At 35.9% G+C, this 21,882-nt stretch overlaps 1 protein-coding gene across 3 annotated transcripts in view; it reads left to right on the top strand.

The window, feature by feature from the left end:
- The window catches only part of LOC149806770 (uncharacterized), a 146,383-nt gene that overhangs the window by 88,648 nt on the left and 35,853 nt on the right, over positions 1–21,882 (top strand). For all 3 annotated transcript variants that reach the window (XM_089957298.1, XM_089957294.1, XM_089957295.1), the window contains 7 exons: positions 2,245–2,386; positions 4,577–4,665; positions 9,841–10,138; positions 11,293–11,447; positions 18,974–19,160; positions 19,519–19,692; positions 19,923–20,093. In XM_089957298.1, coding sequence (XP_089813424.1) covers positions 2,245–2,386; positions 4,577–4,665; positions 9,841–10,138; positions 11,293–11,447; positions 18,974–19,160; positions 19,519–19,692; positions 19,923–20,093 — 1,216 coding nt within the window. The remainder of the gene's footprint in view (positions 1–2,244; positions 2,387–4,576; positions 4,666–9,840; positions 10,139–11,292; positions 11,448–18,973; positions 19,161–19,518; positions 19,693–19,922; positions 20,094–21,882) is intronic.

Raw genomic sequence — 21,882 nt, 5'->3', positions numbered from 1 at the left:
TTTTATGTCCCACATGCTAATGTTGATGTTATTGGATTAGTCACGTACAGAATTTTTCAAATGTATCACATCGCTACTATAGGAACACTCCCAAAAAAGAACAGAATTATGAGTGACTTCATTGACTAAAGTAAGAGTGGTGCCTCTAAGTTCTAAACTGAATATTCAAATGTCGTTTAAACATAACATCTTTATTACTTCAAAAGAATGGTTTTTGTCAGATATTTTTTAAAATAATAAATCATTTCCATCCTTCCAAACTTTAGTTAGATTGGAACAATGGTGAAATTTATGATAAATGGCAGCATTGGAGCTCTAAGACAAGGTGTTTATAGGATATGGCCTTGAGTCCATTCTTTGTCCATCTTTTTTTTTTGTATGTCACTACTCTGGAAGCTATGTATTTCATTTGATCTTGATCAGACTTGGAATATTGATCAGTATCATCAGAATCTCAGACTAGTTAAAATATAGGCAAGATCTATGCATTTTGATGGGATATCCTGAATTTCACTGATCTTGTTAAAATGCTGGAGGCTTGACTTCCAGACTAAATTTTTAACTAATTTGGAACATTCATATATCAAGATTTTGAATAACTTTGATAATGAGTGAGATCAACAAATGCTGATGAGGTGATCTGACATCTGATTGGATGAAATTGATACCACTTCTAAACTGAATTGCCTAGAGTAAGGAAGTCCATGTCCTTAAACCCTGCCTACCCCCCAATTTTTGTGAATTATAATTTTACTCTGTGTAAGAAACCGTGTGACTCATAAACCCATTACCTCATACAAGCGTCTTTGGAGGCCTCTACTCCATTCGCATGGAAGCGCCTTTTGACGCCTCTACAAGATTCGCATAGAAGCGCCTTTTGACGCCTGGGGTAAACATCAGCCATTTTGAACTAGTTTTCGTAGCGCCACCTTCGGGGAAAACCCCCCATTACATACTACATTCATTTCTGCAAATGACAATTACGTCAGATCACGTGGTCGCTATTCATGCACTGGTCGATATCTGCTATTTAAAGTAACTGGGTCATAATCTCCACTCTCCAAAATGACAGCCGCGGATTTCATTCAGTATGTACGAAGTTTTCACGATTAGAATAACAACCATGAAAGATTCAATAAATTAGGTAAAGTCTCTGATATTGATGTAGGCAGCAATTAGTTTTTATAAATTATCAAATTCAGATGACTTAGTGATATAGACGCACACGAAAACCTTGTAAATTTCGAGTATTGGAAATGGCAGCTACGGTTGGTCACACGGCCTCACGGACATGATGGTGAACGAGTTCTCTCAAGATTTTGAAGCACATAAAATATTCTTCCATGAAAAATAAGTACACAGCTATAACAATCGGACTTTACTCTTAAATTTTTCCACATATAATATATGTGTACCAAAAATGTAAAATGGTTAAAATTGATGTTAAACGTAACAACACTACATTGCTTAACAATTCACAGGCAGGATTTCATTCAGTACTTACGAAGTTTTCACGAGTAGAATCACAACCACGAAAGATTCAATAACCTTGGTAAAGGCTATGATATTTATGTAAGCAGCAATTAGTTTTTATTGATTATCAAATTCAGATGACTTAGTGATGTAGACGCAGACGAAAAACGTGTAAATTTCGAGTATGGGAAATGGCAGCTACGGTCGGTCACACGGCCTCACTGACATGACGGTGAACAAGTTCTCTCTCGATTTTATAACACATAAAATATTCTTCTGTGAAAAATAATTACACAGCTATAACAATTGGACTTTACTCTTCAATTTTTCCACATATAATAGATGTCTACCTAAAACATAAAATGGTTAAAACTGCTGTTAAACGTAACACCACTACATTTCTTAACAATTCACAGGCATGCCTATGCGGATGCGGTCTGCTAGGTAACAGGTGTTCTATTTATAGCGTGCTGCACTTTGTCACTATGCTCTGTGAGGTAAAGGGTTAAACCACAAATTAAAGGTTGAGAAGTAAAAATAACTTTTACAAATTTAAAGATTTTTTTATGACATAGATTTTGAACTGGAGACTATGCAGATGAAATATGCCTTAGGAAAGGATTTGCATCAGACTGGTGAAATAGGTAAAGTCAACATAATATAAAGTTTGGTAGATAGTTTTCATAGATTGTGGAATTATAGTACTTATATATACTTACAATTGAAGTAAACATGGGTGACACCAGCATGAAAATGTTTTTTTTTTTTCAGGACACAAATACCACATATGTGCTAACAAACCTAATACCCAACACCAAGTATAGTTTTGAGGTTAAATGCAAACCAGTCACTGCAGTGGGAGAGGTCTACTGGAGTGCACCAGCCATTCAAAACTTTACCACCCATCCAGATCGTAAGTCTTTCTGTTAGCTCCATCTTTACTTAGCTCTACTATTCGAAGACTATGTCTGTGATTATTTTCCCACATACATTGTATGCAGTTTGAGCACATGCTTCCCTCTGCAAAGCAGTGTAAGAAAGATTCATTGTGCTACAGTTTTGTCTCTGTTTAAACACCTCCTATAAGACAGCATATTATTTAGTGATGTCCATCTGTACAACTGTCTCTTGCAGGTTTTGTTTCTGCACAACAACTAGGATTTTCCACCACCTACTGTTACCAAACTCAGTTGATGGCTTGCAATAGGAGTAAAGAAGTACACTATCAAATTTGGGGTCAAAGATCAAAATCACTGTGACTGAAAGAACAAATGATACTTCCACACAAACTTGAGTTCTCCACCATCAATAGCTACCAAACTTTCTTAATAGTTACCAAACTTTGCGGAGGAATGCAGTTGGGGTATTAAAAACAAAGACAAAAAATAAATGCTTTGTAGATAATAGCAGTCAAGATTACTGTGACTAAAAGAAGGAAATGTTTTCCTCACAGTATATTAGTTAAGCATCATAGACCTTGACCAAACCTTTGGAATGGCATACAATTGGGGAAAAGAAAGAAGCCAGTTGATTTGTGGGTCAAAAGTTCAAAGGTCACTGGGAAGGATATTGATTTATGTACAGTAACTTGAGTTCTATATCACAGGCTTGCACTTTCTTTACAGATAGCTTGCACTTCATGAAATAAAGGTACTCCTTGATATTGGGTCAAAAGGTCAATGGTCAAGGTTACTATGACTAAATGAAAAGGGATTGTTTCTTTAAAAACAAATTGAGTTATTGACTACATACCCTGACCAAGATTGTGGAAACCTACACTTAAGGTGTGAAAGAGACCTCTTGTTTTCGGGTTAAAGGTCAGGGTCATTGTCGCTCAAAGAAAGTATGTTTATGCACAGCAACTTTTATTCTAGAGTAAGTTACTGGACCAAACTTTGTTGAGGGCTTGCATTTAAGGTAATAAAGAAACCTATGGGTTATGGAGTCTTAAGGTCAGAGGTTATGGACATGATAAGTCTTATGAGAAAGTAATGGATTTTACACATTAGGTTTTGTTCAAGAGTGAATGCTTCAATGGAAGTTCAGGCTAATTGAGACCTGTTTGTTCATAAATCTCCATTCAAGCATATCCAACTGATGCCTTCATAGAGGACTATTATATACAGTGTGGGCATACAATGTGCAGTTCAATGTGCTCTTTCTGAATAAATGTGTTATCCATCATTGTTCACTATTGCTCTTCAAACTTGCTTTGAAAGTGACTAAAGGCTAAGAGTACACCAGGATCCACTCTTACTGGGTGACTGAGACAAAATGGTCACCCCAGTATATGAAACTTACCCCTGTACATGTAAAACGACACGACATACCTTGATTTCTGTCATCTGTTTTTGGTGTAACCTTTTTTCGATATTTATGTCGTTAGGAACAACAAAACTGAAGAACAAGTTTGCTGAATCAGACCATGAATAATTTGACTATTTTTATCTAGATTATTATATATTTCATTTTTCTATATATTTTTCTTCAAATGTATATTAAAATATGTTTAAAGTAACTGTTTTGACCAGAGTGATTGTTAACCTCTCTTCTCTCACTTCATATATTTCCATCACTTTGTTGACCACTCCAATGGCCTAGTGGTTAGAGCATCCACCTTGGATGCGGAAGGTCATGGGTTCGATCCCTGGTCAAGTCATACCAAAGACATATAACAAAAATGGTACTAAAAATGGCACTCAGCATTAAGAGGTTAGTGTTAGGACTGGTTGGCATGGTGTCTGGATAATGTGACTGGGTGGGACATCATGCTACATGTCTGCGGCATGATGCCCCAGTGCTAGACATCAATAAAAACTGTTACACTGCAGACATCAAAGCAGTATGACTGAAAAATTGTTAAAGCTATGTTAAAAATCCAAATCACACAAGCACACTCCATCACTTTGTCTAATTCAAGTCACTTCAGTAAAATAAAAATTTAGTCCACATAGCAGAAAAATAAATTGAATTTCAAACTTGGTGCATTTGGAGAAATATGACATTAACTGGTTGTTGACAAGATTTGGTCAGATGCCATTATTATTTTATGCAAACAGTTTTACATGGAGGTTGTATTTAACAATCCATATTGTTCTTGCAGTTCCCGATAAAGGTCCTATAGTTACTGAAGGTGCATTTGTACAGAGGAACTGCAGCACAAAGGGTACATGCCTGGATCTCTACTGGAAGGTATTTATTGTCCTATTTTCTTTATTTTTATATTCATGCTATTTTCTGTGGAGGGAGAACATCAGTGCAGCCCATGGTTACCCATCCCATCAGTTCTGTTTGTCATGCATTTTGTCATGCTTCTAAACAATTTTAGCACAAGAGGGATTGAAAGCAAATTTGTTGTGTTGAATATCAAGAAGATTTAGGTCAAGTTCAGATTTCACCTTACATTGAAATTTAATTGAATTGTGGCCCTTGCTTGAGTTAGAAATTTATCTTGAATTTTGTTTCTGCTTAATACCATATATAATTATGCAAGAGTGGGATCAAACTGCATAGATCCAGATCTGTCATTATATAATGTGCTCTCTGATCTGGTTTTATGGAATATGTATGGAGTAATCAGTAGAACAAATAGCATAGAACCTGATCTTGTGGCGCAGTATGCAATGTCAGATTAAGGTAATTGTTGTTGGCACTTGGACACAACTTATAAGCAAGTATATATGGTAACTTTTGAAGAATTTCAATGACTGAAAATATATACATTTGTGGGACTTAATGCCAGGTCTTGAGCCATATTTTAGCTTACATTTTTCTGCTAAGTCTGTTTGAGTTAAATTCTTCCCTTCCATCTTGAACGAGGTTCACTATAAGATCTTGCCTTGTTATCCTGGGAAATAACAGTTTAATTTATTTCCATTTCAGCTATTTCCCTTGTTACAAGAGTGGCAAAGGCACTTGCAAAGCACTTTTCATGCAAGGAGATGTAACTCTGTTTTGACCCCAGTTATTTGTCCTTGTATATGGAAGGGATGCCATTCTGAAATCATATACCCTCCATTTATTTGCATAGTTATATTTACTTTTGACATGTTTCTAAAGCTAAATCGTTTAGTTATTTTTAAATACATGCAAGAGACCACTCCTGCAGCCTAGTGGTTAGAGCATCCGCCTTGGATGTGGGTGAGAACTATTGCCAAGCCATACCAAAGACTTACAAAAATGGTACTAAACAGCTGCCTCGCTAGGCACTCAGCATTCAGAGGTTGATGTTAGGACTGGTCAGCATGGTGTCAGTATAATGTGACTAGGTAGGAGGACATCATGCTATATGTCTGTGGCATGATGCCACAGTGCTAGACATCACTGTAAACTGCCACACTGCAGTCATCATAGTGATATGACTGAAAAATTGTTCAAGCTACATTAAAAATAAAAAAAAACACACATACAATCTTCCTAAAGTTTATGCAGCTTCCTCGCTAGGCTCTTGGCAATAAGAGGTTAGTGTTAGGACTGGTTGGCCTGGTATCAGGATAATGCGACTGGGTGGGACATCATGCTAGACATTACTTTAAACTTCCACATTGCAGACACCATAGCGATATGACAGGAAAATTGTTAAAGCTGCATCAAACATATAAATCACATCACATCCTAAAGTTTATGTGCATTTTATATATATATATATATATATATATATATATATATATATATATATATATATATATATATATATATATATATATATATACATTTTTCAACTTTGCTTTTGTTGGCAACATATAGTCACTGTTTTGATGAGGTGCAAGAAAATGCTACTTAAAGGAGACTAGAAATCAAAATTTTCCTTCTACGTATGTAATTCTCTACAGATTTTAATTCGACTGTCATGTTTATAAATTAAATATCGTAAGCGGGTAGTGATTTTATTGCATGGAAGATACCACGATTCCGTAAATTGCCGAGTTTTTCCGAGTTTTAATGAGACGACAGATCACGTGGTACCGTGACGCAATACTAGCCAGTCCTCGAATACAAACATAAACATTGGCGAGCGAGGCAGACGGAAGGAGACCACATTTGGGTTGCACATTCAAAACTTGAATCTGCAGTCTGATATAATAGTTTATGTACTGTACTTGTCAGTACTAAAAGAAATTTTGTAGGCACAGGCCCCGGGCTGGTGACTTAAATAAACTCAAGCCCTGACTGAAATTCCACAAGCCCGGACAGTTCATACCTGTCAACTCTCAAGCCGGGAGAAAAACCTCCCGATTTTGGGGGTATTTCCTCATCTACATCCCGATCTCGTAATATCTCTAAATTTTTCGCAGCGAAGTCCCGATTATGTCTGTCAATTTTCATTTGTCAGAAGAAAAAAAACCCAACCCCAAACCATTTATAAATAGATATAACGTATGCAATCCACAGTCTAAACTGCCACACTGCAGACATCGTAGTGATATGCCTGAAAAATTGTTAAAGCTACGTTAAAAATTCAAATCACACGCACACACGTCTAAATCCGGTACTGGACAAAATAATTAATATCACACAGCATTATTTTTCTTTTTTTCTTCTTTAGTAAATAGAACGTGAAAATTAAACATTATTCAAGTAAATTTCAGATGTTTTTAAACAACTACAACAGTACTATAGTATAAAAAAATTAAAAGAATAAAATTGTCACCAATTAGCTTAAATGAATGATCACTGTGAAATTTTCTCTGCAAACAAAATCGCATCTCCATTTCTGCCAAAGAAACTCGGCCAGTTAACACCTGACATTCCTCTACCGTATATGTAAAGTTTAATTACCATGATTAAATTACAAGGAATAAAACAAAATATACCATGCAGTATATTGTTCAGCAAACAGTGTTACATGCATTAAGACTTAAACCTGAAGTCCATGGCATCGTAAGTAACAACAAAATAGGCATCATTTATTTTGGCAATTAATTGCTGGTGCTTAAACATACACACACTGTCGAACATGGTTTCTTTGAAGTATGTCCGAAGGGCAGTCCTTTTCACAAGATCAATGCAAGGATAAGGAGTTATATTCATTAGTCACACCGGCTTTATTGTTTGCGTACTTAAATCAAAACTTTTGCTATTTTGCAATTTAGCCAGAGCTGACAAGAATATGCAAAATGGGCTTGTCCTGGGGGAATAATGAGGCGTATCACATGGAGAAAATGGGCGCTCGCACATTGGGTTGGGGGTTGGGTCAATAGTCCCCCCCACCCAGTTTCTATTGTCAGCCATTTAATGTGAAACTTTGACCTCTTTTCTTTTAATCGCTGCTATTTAAACTGCCCAAGGAATAGTTTTATATCAGTTCCAATCATTTCAGATTACCGTTTATACATACTACATGTACATACTACTGTACATACTACACTCATTGTAATGACCTTTTTTTTTTAAATTTGTAATTTTTATAAGATTACTGAAAATTGTGTTTTCTCGAAACACGACAGGTTTAGAATATTATTTTTGGCAAAGCCTCCATTTGATTAAAATCAAATCTAAATTTCACCTTGGACAGTAGTGATTTGATTTAGATTGTGCCGTGTTAAGGCATGTATGTCAACATCTTGAAAATACATTTACTAATTTCACCAGCGCGATCAAAGTTTCCTCAGGCAAACAATTTTTGCTTCGACAAGCCTGACGGGCACCTCACTTTGAATACAGGATGGGCCGAAACTAAAACCAGAGGGGCCAAGGGTGTCGGGCTATCAGATTTATTTTTAGCACTGCTGGTGTAGATACAAGATCTGTGAATTGATTGTTGCATTTTGTGGTCACTTACTCGGCCTTCTGCCTATTTTCGTAACTCGCACGTTTAACACTTTTATTATTCAACGTTATGTCTGGAACAGAGCCAACTTTTAGTCTAGGCCTAGCATTTGCGTGTCTTTGAGCTGCCATTTTTTCAGAATCCCTCTCATAACAGTCCTTTGAGAAATGTAACGAGCACAGAGTGCTGTATGGTGTTGCTTTGAAATCGACTCGTTTGTAATAATGTATCCATTCTTTCATTATGCCTTTATCTTTCGGAAAAGAAAAAAATGTTGTCCACAGGCTTTTCTTAATGTTCTATTACATCCGTAAGCAACGCAAAACGGTATTGTCTTTTACTCTGGCAACTCCCACTTGGGCTGCTGGAGTCGCTACTATGACGTCACATCCCGAAAGTAACCGAATAGGCACGGAAATTTTGCATACGAGGTCACGGAAATTCAGCTTCTAGAAGATAGGCCAATATTTTAATATTGGCATTACGGTCGCAGATGATACTTCAGAATAAGGTTTTCTGCTATAGTACTTTTATTATTATTCTATATTTCCATTGGTTTCTGGTCTCCTTTAAGACATCCTATTATTTGCAAGCCTTGATGAGCAAAGACTTGTAGTACATGCTGAATGAGATAACACTTGTGGTAGTTGGTCCTCACATTTTATTGAAATTCATTATTTGAGTTTGGAAACATTGTTTAATGTTTACATTTTAATATTTTTCAATATAATGACTGCTGTGAGAGATTGTATTTATATATGCACTCAGTCCATTCTGCAAAAGGTGTATGAAAATGGCAGCCAGTACATAGTGTTGCAAGGGTTGTTCTAATAGATGTTGAGACCATGAACATATCATAATATAATCAATTCAACAAAAATACCTCATGCAGTATAACATAGATATTATCTATTGCCATCATTGTTTTTTCCATAGGCTTTTAACAATGTGTTGCAGTTATTCCAAGCCTAATACTTCCATATCATTAATTTGCAAATGGATTGAATAACCGATGCTATTTGTATATGTTGTACTTATTACCAATAATATATATATGTATTTTTTGGGGGTCGGAAAATGCCATTGTTAGATTATTTACAATCAGCTGTGGCAGTTTTGAATCCTTTCATTTGAATTGAACACGTGTCAAATTGAATTTATCACACGAGGATAAAAATTATTTTTTAAATTAAAATTACTTAAAATCCAATGACATTTTCTTGATGTCAAAATTACATTTAGATTTTGTGATACGTCATTTTGTGATACGTCAAAAATTGCAAAGTGAAGGTTATTTTTTTCTGATGAAGTATTTCACTAGTAAACATAAAGTAAATATAAAAAGATAGCCACACTGTAAAAAAAATTTATATCTAAAAACATCAGTTCTGTAAGATTCTTTGTTTATAATATACCTAGGATTACTCAGATGCTGGGGGTGGTGTGGGGTGGGGCAGAACAATTATCAGTACATAATTTTCCTCTGAAGGTACATACTAAACTCCCACATTTAAAGAGGTTTTCTGAAAACCTTTTTTTCTTTATTACCCTTTCAGAATAAATATAATTACTACTGGTCTTTGTTTCTGTACTTTTAGAATCCACCAGCAAGGCAGATCAACGGCGCATTGGTAGGCTATACAATTATCATTGATTCAGATATGAAGAATGAGACGAAATGGAATGATATTTTGTACAACATGAAATCTGAAATCCAGAATCTGGTCTGCATTGGAAGTAATGAGATGCATTGTAGAGTGAAGGATGGAGCTCACACAAGTGTTGAAGTTTATTTTCACATCCCAAATCGCACAGACTTTGAAGCTGGTATTGCATTGAGGAATACAGTTGGTTTTTCAGAACCTTCTTTCATTATGATCCCAGCACTGCAGCAAGGTATAATATTGTTTTAAGTGATAGAAAAGAAGCTTGCAATTTGTATGTATGTCTTAAGGTTTTTCAAGTTTATACTGATCTGGAATTACAGAAATTGATCTGAAGAAATTATGGAAAGATTATCCCATTCTTCAAAGAAGGATGGTGGTATTGTTAAAATAATAAAGCATTTCTTTAAATATTTCTCCAAAAAGGTGAATTGAGAATCCATGTCTGTCTCATATGGCCTTGTAGCTGGAATTTCTCCAAAGCTATGTTGTGTTTGAACAGTAGATTTGAAGAAAACAAAATTGATACCTCTTGAGGGTGGGTGGGATAATGGTCAAAATCGCTGACTGAAAGAAGAAAAATAATTTTTTGAATAATTTTAATTCTAGACTAAATACTTTGACCAAAGTTTATGGACATCTTGCACTAGAGGTAAAGAACAGCCTGTTGAATTTGAGGTCAAAAGGTTTAAAAGTTAATGTCATTTCTGCTGAAAGACAAAATGGGCTTTGGAAGAAAAAAAGTTATAGATTAAATGCCTTAACCAGAGTTTGTGGATAGCTTGTACTTAGTGTAAGAAAGAAACCTGTCAGTTTTGGAGTCTAAAGGTCAAAGGTGAAGGTCATAAGTGTGATAAGATAATGGCTTTCACACAGTGAGTTTATTTCAGGACCACATATTTTGACCAAAGGGTTCAGGTCATTGAGACCCATTAGTGCCTACACAGGGGACTATTAAACATGTGATGGGAATATAATGTACCAATGACAGTAATCACACTTTCTGCTCTAGAATATAAAAAGAATACTTCATTACAGGTCAATATTAAAAGTTTTAGTTTTGTCATTGCTGTTATTGTTTTACTCCCACCTCCCAGGCAGAAGTATATAATAATCATCATGTTTGTCCATCCAGATATCTTTCCACCAATCTGTTGTTCTGTCTGGCACTTGGTAACAATTATAATGGTTGTAATCTTAAGATGTGCAGCTCTGCAAATCAGTTAGCCTCTGTGATTTTTGTTAAAGTTTTTGTGCTTTTCCTCTTGTAGTATATGTTGCTATTGAGGTGGAGGTTTATTTATTTGAGCAAACTGCTCAATATTGCTTTAGTTTTTAGTTCATTAGCAATTAAAGTTTTACACATTTTAATAATTCTTTTTGTAGTAGCTCCTAAGCCAGACCTAGTCATTGTGGAGGAAGGAGAAAGTAATTTTCAGGTGTCTTGGATGTTGGACAACAGGAACCTAAGTGTGACCACAGTCACATATTTCTGGTGTACCAGGAACAGACTGAGAGCCAACACCACACTCCTTTGTGAGGTAAGTACATTATACACAGGGCTGAAATGGTTGCAAATGAATTATACTACAAAGTAACTATTTACTAATTGGGTAACCCCTACAATGACCAGTTGGAGAATATATTGTCAAAACATGACATGCTTGTGAGACCAGTATACCAGTCTGCATTGTTGAGAAGGAGTTATTGTTTCTGTACTCCTTTACAGGTCTGTCGTGTTGAAAGGGTTAAGCTTGTCAATAAAGTCTTTGTTTAAAAATGTAATATTTTCTTGAGTATCCACCAATAAAGTTATTGGTTCATTCTTCATGTGCTAAGGAATTGCCAACTATTGCAGCATTGGGCTGCCATTTAGTATGCAGACCCTAGAGTTTGGAATTTAAAAGTTTCCCTCAGATTTAGTGTTTGTCCAGTCTGGAATGTTAATTTCTTCTTGTATATTTTGTGCACTGTTCTGCCATTTCCAGTTGTCAATTTCCCAATTATTGTCATGGTTTTGATTTAGGACTTGTAATTCTGTTTTGTCTTGTCTAAACTGCTTGTCAGTTTTGTTGTATTTGCCACCCCTTTGATTAAATTTCCCAGTTCTGGTTTAATTCGTTTTGAATTGTGCAATGGATGCCACAGTTTCTCCTTTTGCATCACCTGAAGTTTTGGCTCTTCAGCATTTGATCTACACGACAGACAGCATCCATCCAGGTGGTTGGCCAATCTATGAGTACCTGTAAGTAACAGCCAGTGTTTTTGCTTCATTTAATTTCTTCAGTCACACACCTCAGTAACCTGGGCCTTATGTCAAACTTATTAATAAAATGGTCAAGTGAAAGTATGTCAATAATAGCTGAACTAAATCCTGAATAAGCCTGTCACATCAGCTTTTTGCTTGAAATAATTCTGGCAAAGACTCGTCTTTACCATGAAATCGAGTTTGTAGTCATGTGGGGTACATTTCAGCCAAACTGTCAGAACAATATTGGGTATTCTTTCTATATGTAAGTGTATCATCGTCACATAGCTGAAATTCACTAAGTTTATTCAATTGTGTGTACACTGCCCTTGAGTGTACATGCCAGGTAATGTGACTTGGCTGTGTAATCCCATCTATTTATTTTTGCAAAATCTGAAAATGGGAAGGTATTTATCCAAATTCTTGCTTCCATCATTCTGCAGAAGTTTAATTCCAGATTTTTTTTATTAGTCATATTTGGCCATTCAAGCAGTGAAAAATGAAATTCTTTAATTTTATTCACATTTCCATCGGACATGTGATAAACTGAACTGGAGTACTCACATTTTCAGAGTATTCTAAAGAGTGGCCTCATGTAGTTGTTGTAGGAAGACCTAACCATGTGTTCAATTGTGAGCCCATGTTTGAGATTTGAAGATCAAATATTGTCATAGCTGATTTATCTGCTTAGCTAACTGAGAGTTCAGTATTGACTATGTTTCAATTCTCTTCTTTGCCAACCTGGGGTTCTGCGTACAATTCAGCTATCTTCACTAGCTCCATTGCCTACTGAGATCCCCAGTCTCAGTTGTATCTAAGTTGGAGATGATAGGCTTCTTTACACATATGGAACCTTAAGGTGGGTTTTTTTTGGCTTCCACTAAAAGGAAAAGGAAGTATCAGAATTGCATCTTTCTGCCCTTAGGGTTCATCTGATATTTTGGTGGCCACCATTTCCAGGTGGATTGTCCTTTTGATCAAGAGTACTTTTTGTCCTAAACCAAGAGAGAACTTATTTTCATGAGAATAAAAGCAGGTAATCTAAGGGGTACACATTGGACCTGCTTGAATCACTCCTCTTTGGATGGTGTTATGAGAGCTACCTTCTTGCAGTCTCACACCACATTCTGTTCCTTTTACCTTTGATCTTTGGCACACCAGAGCAAAGGAATTTTTTTAAGCATGAGGCTCAGCCTTTTACCAACCTGCATGAGTGGACACTTCTACCATAAGGGTAACTGCAGTTTTGTTGAGGCCATCAGCCTTACTCCTCACTGGTAAATTCAGCAATGCAGTATTAGCAGGTAATATATTACTGCTATTAAAATGTGTGCGTGTGTTTACTAATTTTAATTATGACATACTTACCAGCTACTATTGAAAAGATTCAGCCCAGTGTCCTAGGTCCAAGTCAAAAGAGAAATATATTCTGCAGTTTGGTTGTGACTAAGGAATCAGACAGGAATCATGTTCTTTTCAAGTCTGGCCATCCAGGAGGAGGGAATAAGTAGCTTGGACTGGGAACTAGAATATAACAAGCAAGTATTGCATAATCAAAATTAGTTTTACACTCACTCCCCCCCCCTTCCAAAAAAGGAATAAATTTTACATTGAAGTTAACATTTTTCATTGTATTATTAAAACAATGGGGGGTGGAGGAATATCATGAAATTAGTGCAAAGCAAAATAAACGTGCCAATTGTTTTGAATTAACTGCTTGTATTTTTAAAAAATCCACATTCGTCTGTTTGACCTTTTAATAAAAAATAGAACTTTCAAATTCCATGTACCCCAGACCCAATTTTGAAATAGTAGAAACATCCCTGTAAGAAGTGCAGCTCAGAACTGTGTGATCATTACCTTATGATATCAATAGCATATCAAGTTAAAATGTTTTCATAACATATCAGCAACATTGGAAGAAATTTGAGCAGAAGGCTTCGTAACCCAGATATCTTAGCCAGCTACATTTGCTATTAGGTAGGTGTTCTCAAGTTGAGTGATAAAAAGATGTAAAAGAATTTTAATATTAGTGACACCAGTTCTTTGAAATAAAATGATAAAGTAATGAAAATTATACAAGACGTTGAATAATTATTGCCAGTTTTTGGCATGCAACAAATTGGCCATGCAGCCTTTCTGTTATGAACAACCACTGTGAGCTTGGGAATTGTGTCATACTGACTCAGTCACTCAGAGCGCTCCAGTAGCCTAAGTGGTTAGAGCATCCGCCTTGGATGCAGGAGGGTAGAGGCTCAAACCCAAGCTGAACCATACCAAAGACTTGAAAAAATGGCACTAGCCGCTGCCTCACTTGGTGCTCAGCATTAATGAGTTTGTGTTAGGACTGTTAAACCTGGTATCATGGTAAGGTGACTGGGTGGGACATGATGCCACATGTCTGCAGCATAGTGATATGACTGAATATTTGTTAAAGCTACGTTAAAAGTCCAAATCGCACATGCACGCACATACAAATCTACAAAAAAATTGTGTTTGATATGAGGAGTCTGCATCTTTCAACCTGTGCAAATTTGATGAAATTTTAACTTCTCATTCTGCTATTTTATTCATGGAAAATGGGTCAGGGATTTTTTCCCCATGCTTTTCTGTATAAAGATCCTTATTTGAGGATAGATGTTCAGCTGAGAGTAAAGCAATAAAATGCATACCAAGCATTTTAAGTGAATTTGAATTGCTTGGACCTTTGGCGATATATAAATATCAAAGTTTCAAAACGATAAGCATTTCAATATTTCATAAGTGATTATTCCTAAAACAGTTAGGGGTGGATAATTGGTTTGGTTGGTATTTCATAGCACAGCAATACAAGCAGGTTATTTAGTGCTGAAGCAATTGGATCAAAGTTCCTTTGCTCAGGAACACACCATGTTGCTGCCCAGGTAGGATTCAATCCCACACCTTTTCAGTCACAAGTCCAGCAACTGAGCAGCCATGAGTTATTTAGATAAGCATCAGCATCCCTTTGCAAAAGATGAGGAGGAATATGAAATGTTCAGATATCTTACTAATGGAAGGTCCTAATGACATGCCTGTGAATGGTATGACATTGGTATCAATTTTCTGGTGGTGATGGTGTCAGCATCATTATTTTTAATTGTAAGGTGCTGTGATGAAGTTTTATAGATCTTCTGCATCAGTCATTTATTAAATTTAAAACTTTGGTAAAATTATACTATATGCTAGTAGTATGTAAGAGTTTTTGTCTCCCAGAAAGCAAAAAGCAGTGTCATAATAACACTTTCAGAGCACATGATAAGAATTTAATAATTGTTTTTTTTTTTGGCGGGGGGGGGGGAGATAAGCAGCATTTTATACATTGTTGAAAATCTAAAGGATATCTGCATTTTCTGAGGAGATATCTGGAAAAATATTTCATGGGGTAAGTGGAAACATTGCAATTTTACAAGTGGCAATACAAAAGGTTTCCACTTCATGAGGTAAATATTTCCTTATATCTACCCAGAAAGCATCCATTTTGTTTTTATTATATACAATAAAACCTTTCTTGAGAGACCACCCCTTTTGCCAACAAAAGCTGGTCTCTTTAGAGAGGTGGTCTCTCAACAGGTTTTTACAAGGCCAGTTTATAGGATCAGATTTCATCACTGTTTAAAGAAAAATAACCACTATGCATATATTCTATTCTTTATTAATATTTCTTGCTAAAATATTTTATGCATTCATCTGAAAACAAAATTATATAGCAATAAAGACAAACTTCTATCTCGAAACACGAATCACATTTATATTTAAAAATCACATGTACACGAGAGGTCTCAGAAATGCTTAATCACAAGTATTTGGACCCATTTTTTCTTCTTTCTGGGATGCAGTAAATTAGTTAACACAGGAATCCTCTGTACACACACAGTAGCTGGGGGGAGAATTCAAGGGCTTGTCAGTGCTGTTTCAACCACCTGTTGAGTGGTAAAATGTGTTGATCAATTTAGCTGTGCTGATATTTACAAGGACAGAATTCAGTGACTGAAATGCCCCCAGATGTACATGTTGTCATTGAAGAGTGGCAAGTTCAAAGACTTCGACTAACTTTTGAGTAGTGGGAAAATGTGCTGATATTTACAGTAACTGATTTCAGAGACAGAGCAACCCAGAGATGTATATGTGGTCATTATAAGAGTACATCAGTGAAAAGATGTAGCTTTCATTATTGTGTTCTTTTACTAGTGTTGCCAAATAAGTACACATGGAAACTTAGACAAAAATAAATGCCATTTGCAAATTTGGATATAAGTATTTTGGGGGTTAGACAGCAAATTGATGAAGACTGTAACGAGATTCAGAAGAGTGCTAAAGTTTCTAGAACTGATTGCTCATGTGGAACAGTAGCCAAGTGTAAGAAAGTGTTTGATGCTTGGCTTAGTGTTTGGAATACGGCCTCACTCTAATAGACAAACAAGAACTATATGTCAGTGGTGTAAAGAATTTGGAAAATTAAACTCCATGACAACCACTGGTTCTTCTCATCTGGACATTTGGCCACCTCAGGTATGCCAATATGCTTATGGGGACTGCAGTTGTTTGCTGTTGGGACTCCTATCTTTATCAAAAAAGGAATCATGAACTCCTGGTTTTAAAATCCTAATGAAACCTCTGTACATGTTTAACATATGAAATTGTTTCTAATTTACTCCTTGTCCTGAATTTGAGCTACTGATGTTTAAACTGCTATTTTGTAAGTGGTCTCTTCTTTTTCATTTCTTTCAGTCACATTAATTCTTTTCTCCAGTGTTACAGCTCGTCTCATCTTAGTTGTAGGTTCCGCCATTGTTATTAAGGTGGTAGGTGTTAACGTTATTAGTGCTCAATTGTACTAATAATGACTAATGATGGTTTTGACCAGGCTTTGGAGAAATATGAAATGTATATTCCTGTACATTGTATATGTACCAGTGAATGAAATTAAAAGACACAAATATCTCATCCAGAAACAGATTCATTTATTCAGAGACAAAAGTCGCTTAATTCACAAAAAAGTGTGTAACTCATTGCACCAATTTGAATAGATGACAGCTTGGTGTGTGGGATGTAATCACTGTAATATTGAAAAGAAAAAGCAACAAACAGCACAACCTTTGACATGATGAATTAATTCCACGAAATGATTCTCACTTTCTGGTTTAATGGACAAAGACATCATTCACCTCCAGGCAGTATGGATCAACAACATAAGACAAACAATGTACATAACCATTACCTTGATTTTGATTTCGACACTACAGTGGCAATTCGTGACATGCACATTTACCTGGTTTACATTTTTTTTTTAAAATGTCACTATATGGTTGACCCTTGCCAATTTTACAAATCAGTAGCCAGGCTTTGTTTTTTCTTTCTTTTTTGTTCTTTATTTTTTAAGTGTGATCAGAACAGCATTTACTTTTCAAGTCTTCATCGTTACAAAGGATCACACAAAGGTTAGTTTTAATTTTCTGTTTTCGCGATACAGTCGTTCATAGTGCTGGAGCAATCTGCAGGTATTTTAGCCAGGTTTACAATGTTTAACAAATGACAGACTTCTCCAGTGGCCTAAGAGGTTAGAGCATCCGCCTCAGATGCAGAAGGTCTTGGGTTCAAATCCCGGCCAAGTCATACTTATAAAAATGGTACGAGCAGTTGCCTTGCTTGGCGCTTAACATTGAGAAGTTAGTGTTAGGACTGGTTGGCCTGGTGTCAGGATAATGTGAATGCATGGGACATGATGCTACATTTATGCGGCATGATTCTATAGTGCTTGACATCACTATAAACTGCCATGCTGCAAACATCATAGCGATATGACTGAATTTTTTAAAAAGCTACATTAAAAATCCAAATCAAACACACACACACACACACACACACATACACATACACACATACCCAGACCCACATGTCACTATATGCATGACCTGCCAGATTTACAAGCTTGTAGTCAGACTCCTTTTTCTTTTTTTCTTTTTTGTTGTTGTTTAGTTTTTTTATTTTGTTTTTTATCACAACAGTCTTTACTTTTCAAGCAATCATTGTTACAAATGATTACGTAAAGGTAGTTTTGTTTGTGTTCATGTGGTCATAGTGCTGGAACAAACTGCATGTACTTTAGTCTGGTTAACAATCTACAGTATATGACACAGTATGCATGACCTAAAATAATTCATAAATCAGTAGCCATCATATTTTTTAGACTGCTCTGATGGCCTAGTGGTTAGAGCGTCCACCTCGCTTGCATGAGGTCGTGAGTTTGATCCCCAGCCAAGTCATACCAAAGACTTACAAAAATGGTACTAACAGCTGCCTCGCTTGGCGCTCAGCATTAAGAGGTTAGTGTTAGAACTGGTCGGCCTGGTGTTAGGATAATGTGATGGTGTCCCGGTGCTAGGAGGCATCACTATAAACTGCTATATTGCACACATCGTAGCAATATGACTGAAATTTTTTTAAAGCTATGTTAAAAATCCAAATCACATCACACATCACATTTTTTTTAGAATGGTAGAAGCTGTCCTAGTTACACAGGATTAGATAAAGGTTGGTGGTATTTATCACAGTTAATTACTGTGCACATGTTCGTAGCAGTGTCAGGATGCATATTTTGCCAAGACATTGTGGTTGCTGGTCACATTCAACAGGTGGTTGTTCACGATTATATAACAAAATCGATCCGTGCATTAAAATTGTGGTCATAAGTGATATGTTTTAACTCGAGATAGATATTACTGTATTGTTTTAAGGAAAAATCTATCTGTTGATAAAACTTAAGATGTTTTAAACATTTGTTTTATTCTTTTATTACAGGGACCACTGGGTACACACAGTGTCCAAAGTTCTGCCTCAACAGACTGGAAATCCTTTACCCTGAACAGGAATAATGTCAGCATCCCAGCATCAAACCAGTCCAGTCTCTATTTTGCAGTAGCCCTGGTACAGAATGAAACCAGTGGTGGGATGGTTTGGCAGGGTTGCAAGTTTGTGAAGGGTAAAGGTAGGTTGTGTTCATTAAAAACAAAGAAATTTATTTTAAAGAATTTTAAGTTAACAAGGTGTTGATTTTGAAAACATTGATCCATACTTTCTAAAGGACATAATAAAGTTTCTCTTTCAAAAAGGTCATAAAGGTCTTGTCATCAGTAGCAACATTAATGCATCTAGTTATTAATTTATTATTATATCTGAACACCACAAATAAATGTAGGAAGTTTTTCAGAAAGGTTGATTTTTGTGTAATTTCCTGTCTGATTTTAAATTTTAAAATGGCATTTGAAAAAAAGACATTCTGCGGTTCAGTTTCTTATATAAAATGTCCTAGTATAACATAGTAAAGATTTTTTTGTCATTTACAGCTCCGAATAAACCTGCCTACCAAGTGAATCCACTGGAAACAAATGGTACACTGTTACAGATTGAAATACCACGTGTTTTACTGTGTCAGGCAGATAATGCAGGACGCCCAGAGACCTACACGGTGTCATATAAGCAAGTAGTTGATGATTATGAAGAAGACGAATGTCCCCAAGGTTCAGTTTTTTTTAATACTTACTTTTACTTTACCACCTTTAATTACTCCAGTAGATAGAAACATAACATAAATTACTGTTAGTTTTGTTCCATTAATTTTCTGCAAAGCTCTTATTTCCAAGAATCATCGTTTTAAGATAACTTTGTAATAGACAATGCACATTGATATATTTTCTGTTGTATATTATTTGTAGTTGTCACATATATAGATATTCGTCTCTCCTTTCAGATGGGTTCAGGAATCAAACATTTGAAGTGCAGTTAGAGAGAGAAATTCAGCATTACACACTGTCAGGCCTAATAGAAGGTGGGAATTACATTGTGTGTCTGGGATCAGCAAACAGAGATTCACAAACAATACAATATGGACCTAGCATTGTAATCAAGACAGCAAGACTGGGTAAGTGTGAGCTGTGACATTTATTATTCAGTGTGCAAATGCAGATTGCTGGTCATCCATCACCTTAGTGCAGTTGACTGCAACATCGGGACAATTTTTAAATGGATGGCATCACATTTTAAAGATGAGCTATGACATGTCAGGATGTATCAGTGAACTGTCTGTTTTGCTAAATAAAGTTGTTAGTATAAAGATAACTTGAAAAAATCATAGCTTTAGACCACCATGGGCAAACTATGGAGCTGGTTTGCACTTGGCGTAAGAAAGAAGCCTTCTGACGGTGGGGGGGGGGGCAACAGGTAAAAGGTGTAGATAACTGTTATACAAACTATGGAAGAATATTTGTCAAGCATGTGCCAAGGCAATTACTTTGCATATGCAAGCCAATAAGTCAGTTTACCCAACAGTACAGCACACATGTATTTTTGGAACTCCACACAACGCATTGGGGGACTTAATCCCTCCACATTTCACTCCTCAATAACCTTCCACAATGGAGCAATAAAATACTAACAAATCACAACCATGTCTCTTGGCTAGTGCACCAATGGCATCTCCACTGTGGAATGGCTGATCGGCATTATTGACATTTGAACAGCCAATCAGTGAAGACCATCCATGGAAAGACCGACACGTCGTGAATAATTCACATTCAAATACCATTTCACCAATCAGTGATCTTTATTTTGATCATTTATATGGACAGTTATTTTGAAAACTTGATGAGAGTCCCACCTTGTTAAGCTTCTCTTGAACAGTGTAACTTTATCCTACTGTTTAAATATAAAAAGTAATCCTATGAGGTATGGACAGTTATATTTCAGACAGCAGCAGCTTCTGTTTAAAAACACAAACAGCAAAAATGTAAACAATGGATTTACACTTAACGCAAACCACGTGTTTAGTTCTTAAGCAGTAATGGCCCTGTTACGAAATTGAAAAAATTTCCCAACTAGTTCAATTCTGAATGCACCTATACCTTTTGGGACTGGCCATTTAATTGTATAGAGCTAAACTAATATTTCCATCAGTGGTATTTTTAAACAGAATTTAATTCATTTAATACAAGTTAAGTTTGTTTCAAGTAAAGCAAGGAATGGCATAGTGTTCTTTTTTATATCACGAAGCAATACCCCCCCATTAGAAATTTATATAATAATAATAATAATAATGAGGACTTTGTATAGCGCCTAATCTTTAGAAGCTCTAAGAGCTTTACAACATCAGACAACATCTATAAGATAAAAAAACATGTAATAATATTATTACAAAAACAAACACCATGAAATTAGAAAAACATTAAAAATAAAAAGAATGCTGAGAATATTTCAGGTAGGAAACATTAGGTCTTTAAGTTTGTTCTTGCAGTCGAAATAAGTGAGTTTTGAGAGCCCTCTTGAATGTGATCACTGTGTCTTTGTGTTTAAGTTCAGTGGGCAATTCATTCCACGTTGCTGGGCCCTGGTATGCAAATATGGCCTCTCCCTAATAAAGATTTGGCTTCAGCGGATCTTCAGCAGAAAGGCAGTGACCAGTATAAGCACAGATATAGAATATTATCCCCTTATGATGTCAATTTCAGCTTGGAATATGTGCATTTCTAATGCAAATGACTTGGCGAGTTCATGTAATACATGTAGCTCTAAGTATGGTGCAGTCTGTAACCATGGAAGTTTTGCTGATTGAAATTTGAATAATTGATGGATGATGACCATCCATGGAAAGACAGAAATGTCATGCACGATTTACAATCAAATACTGTTTTGAGAATCAAGTGATCTTAATTTTC

This window comes from Sinohyriopsis cumingii, chromosome 1 (assembly GCF_028554795.1).
Source record: "Sinohyriopsis cumingii isolate HCF-2022 chromosome 1, ASM2855479v2, whole genome shotgun sequence".
Taxonomy (NCBI): Eukaryota; Metazoa; Mollusca; class Bivalvia; order Unionida; family Unionidae; genus Sinohyriopsis; species Sinohyriopsis cumingii.
Note: the sequence above shows the minus strand (reverse complement) of the source record. Positions and strands in the feature narration are given on the sequence as shown.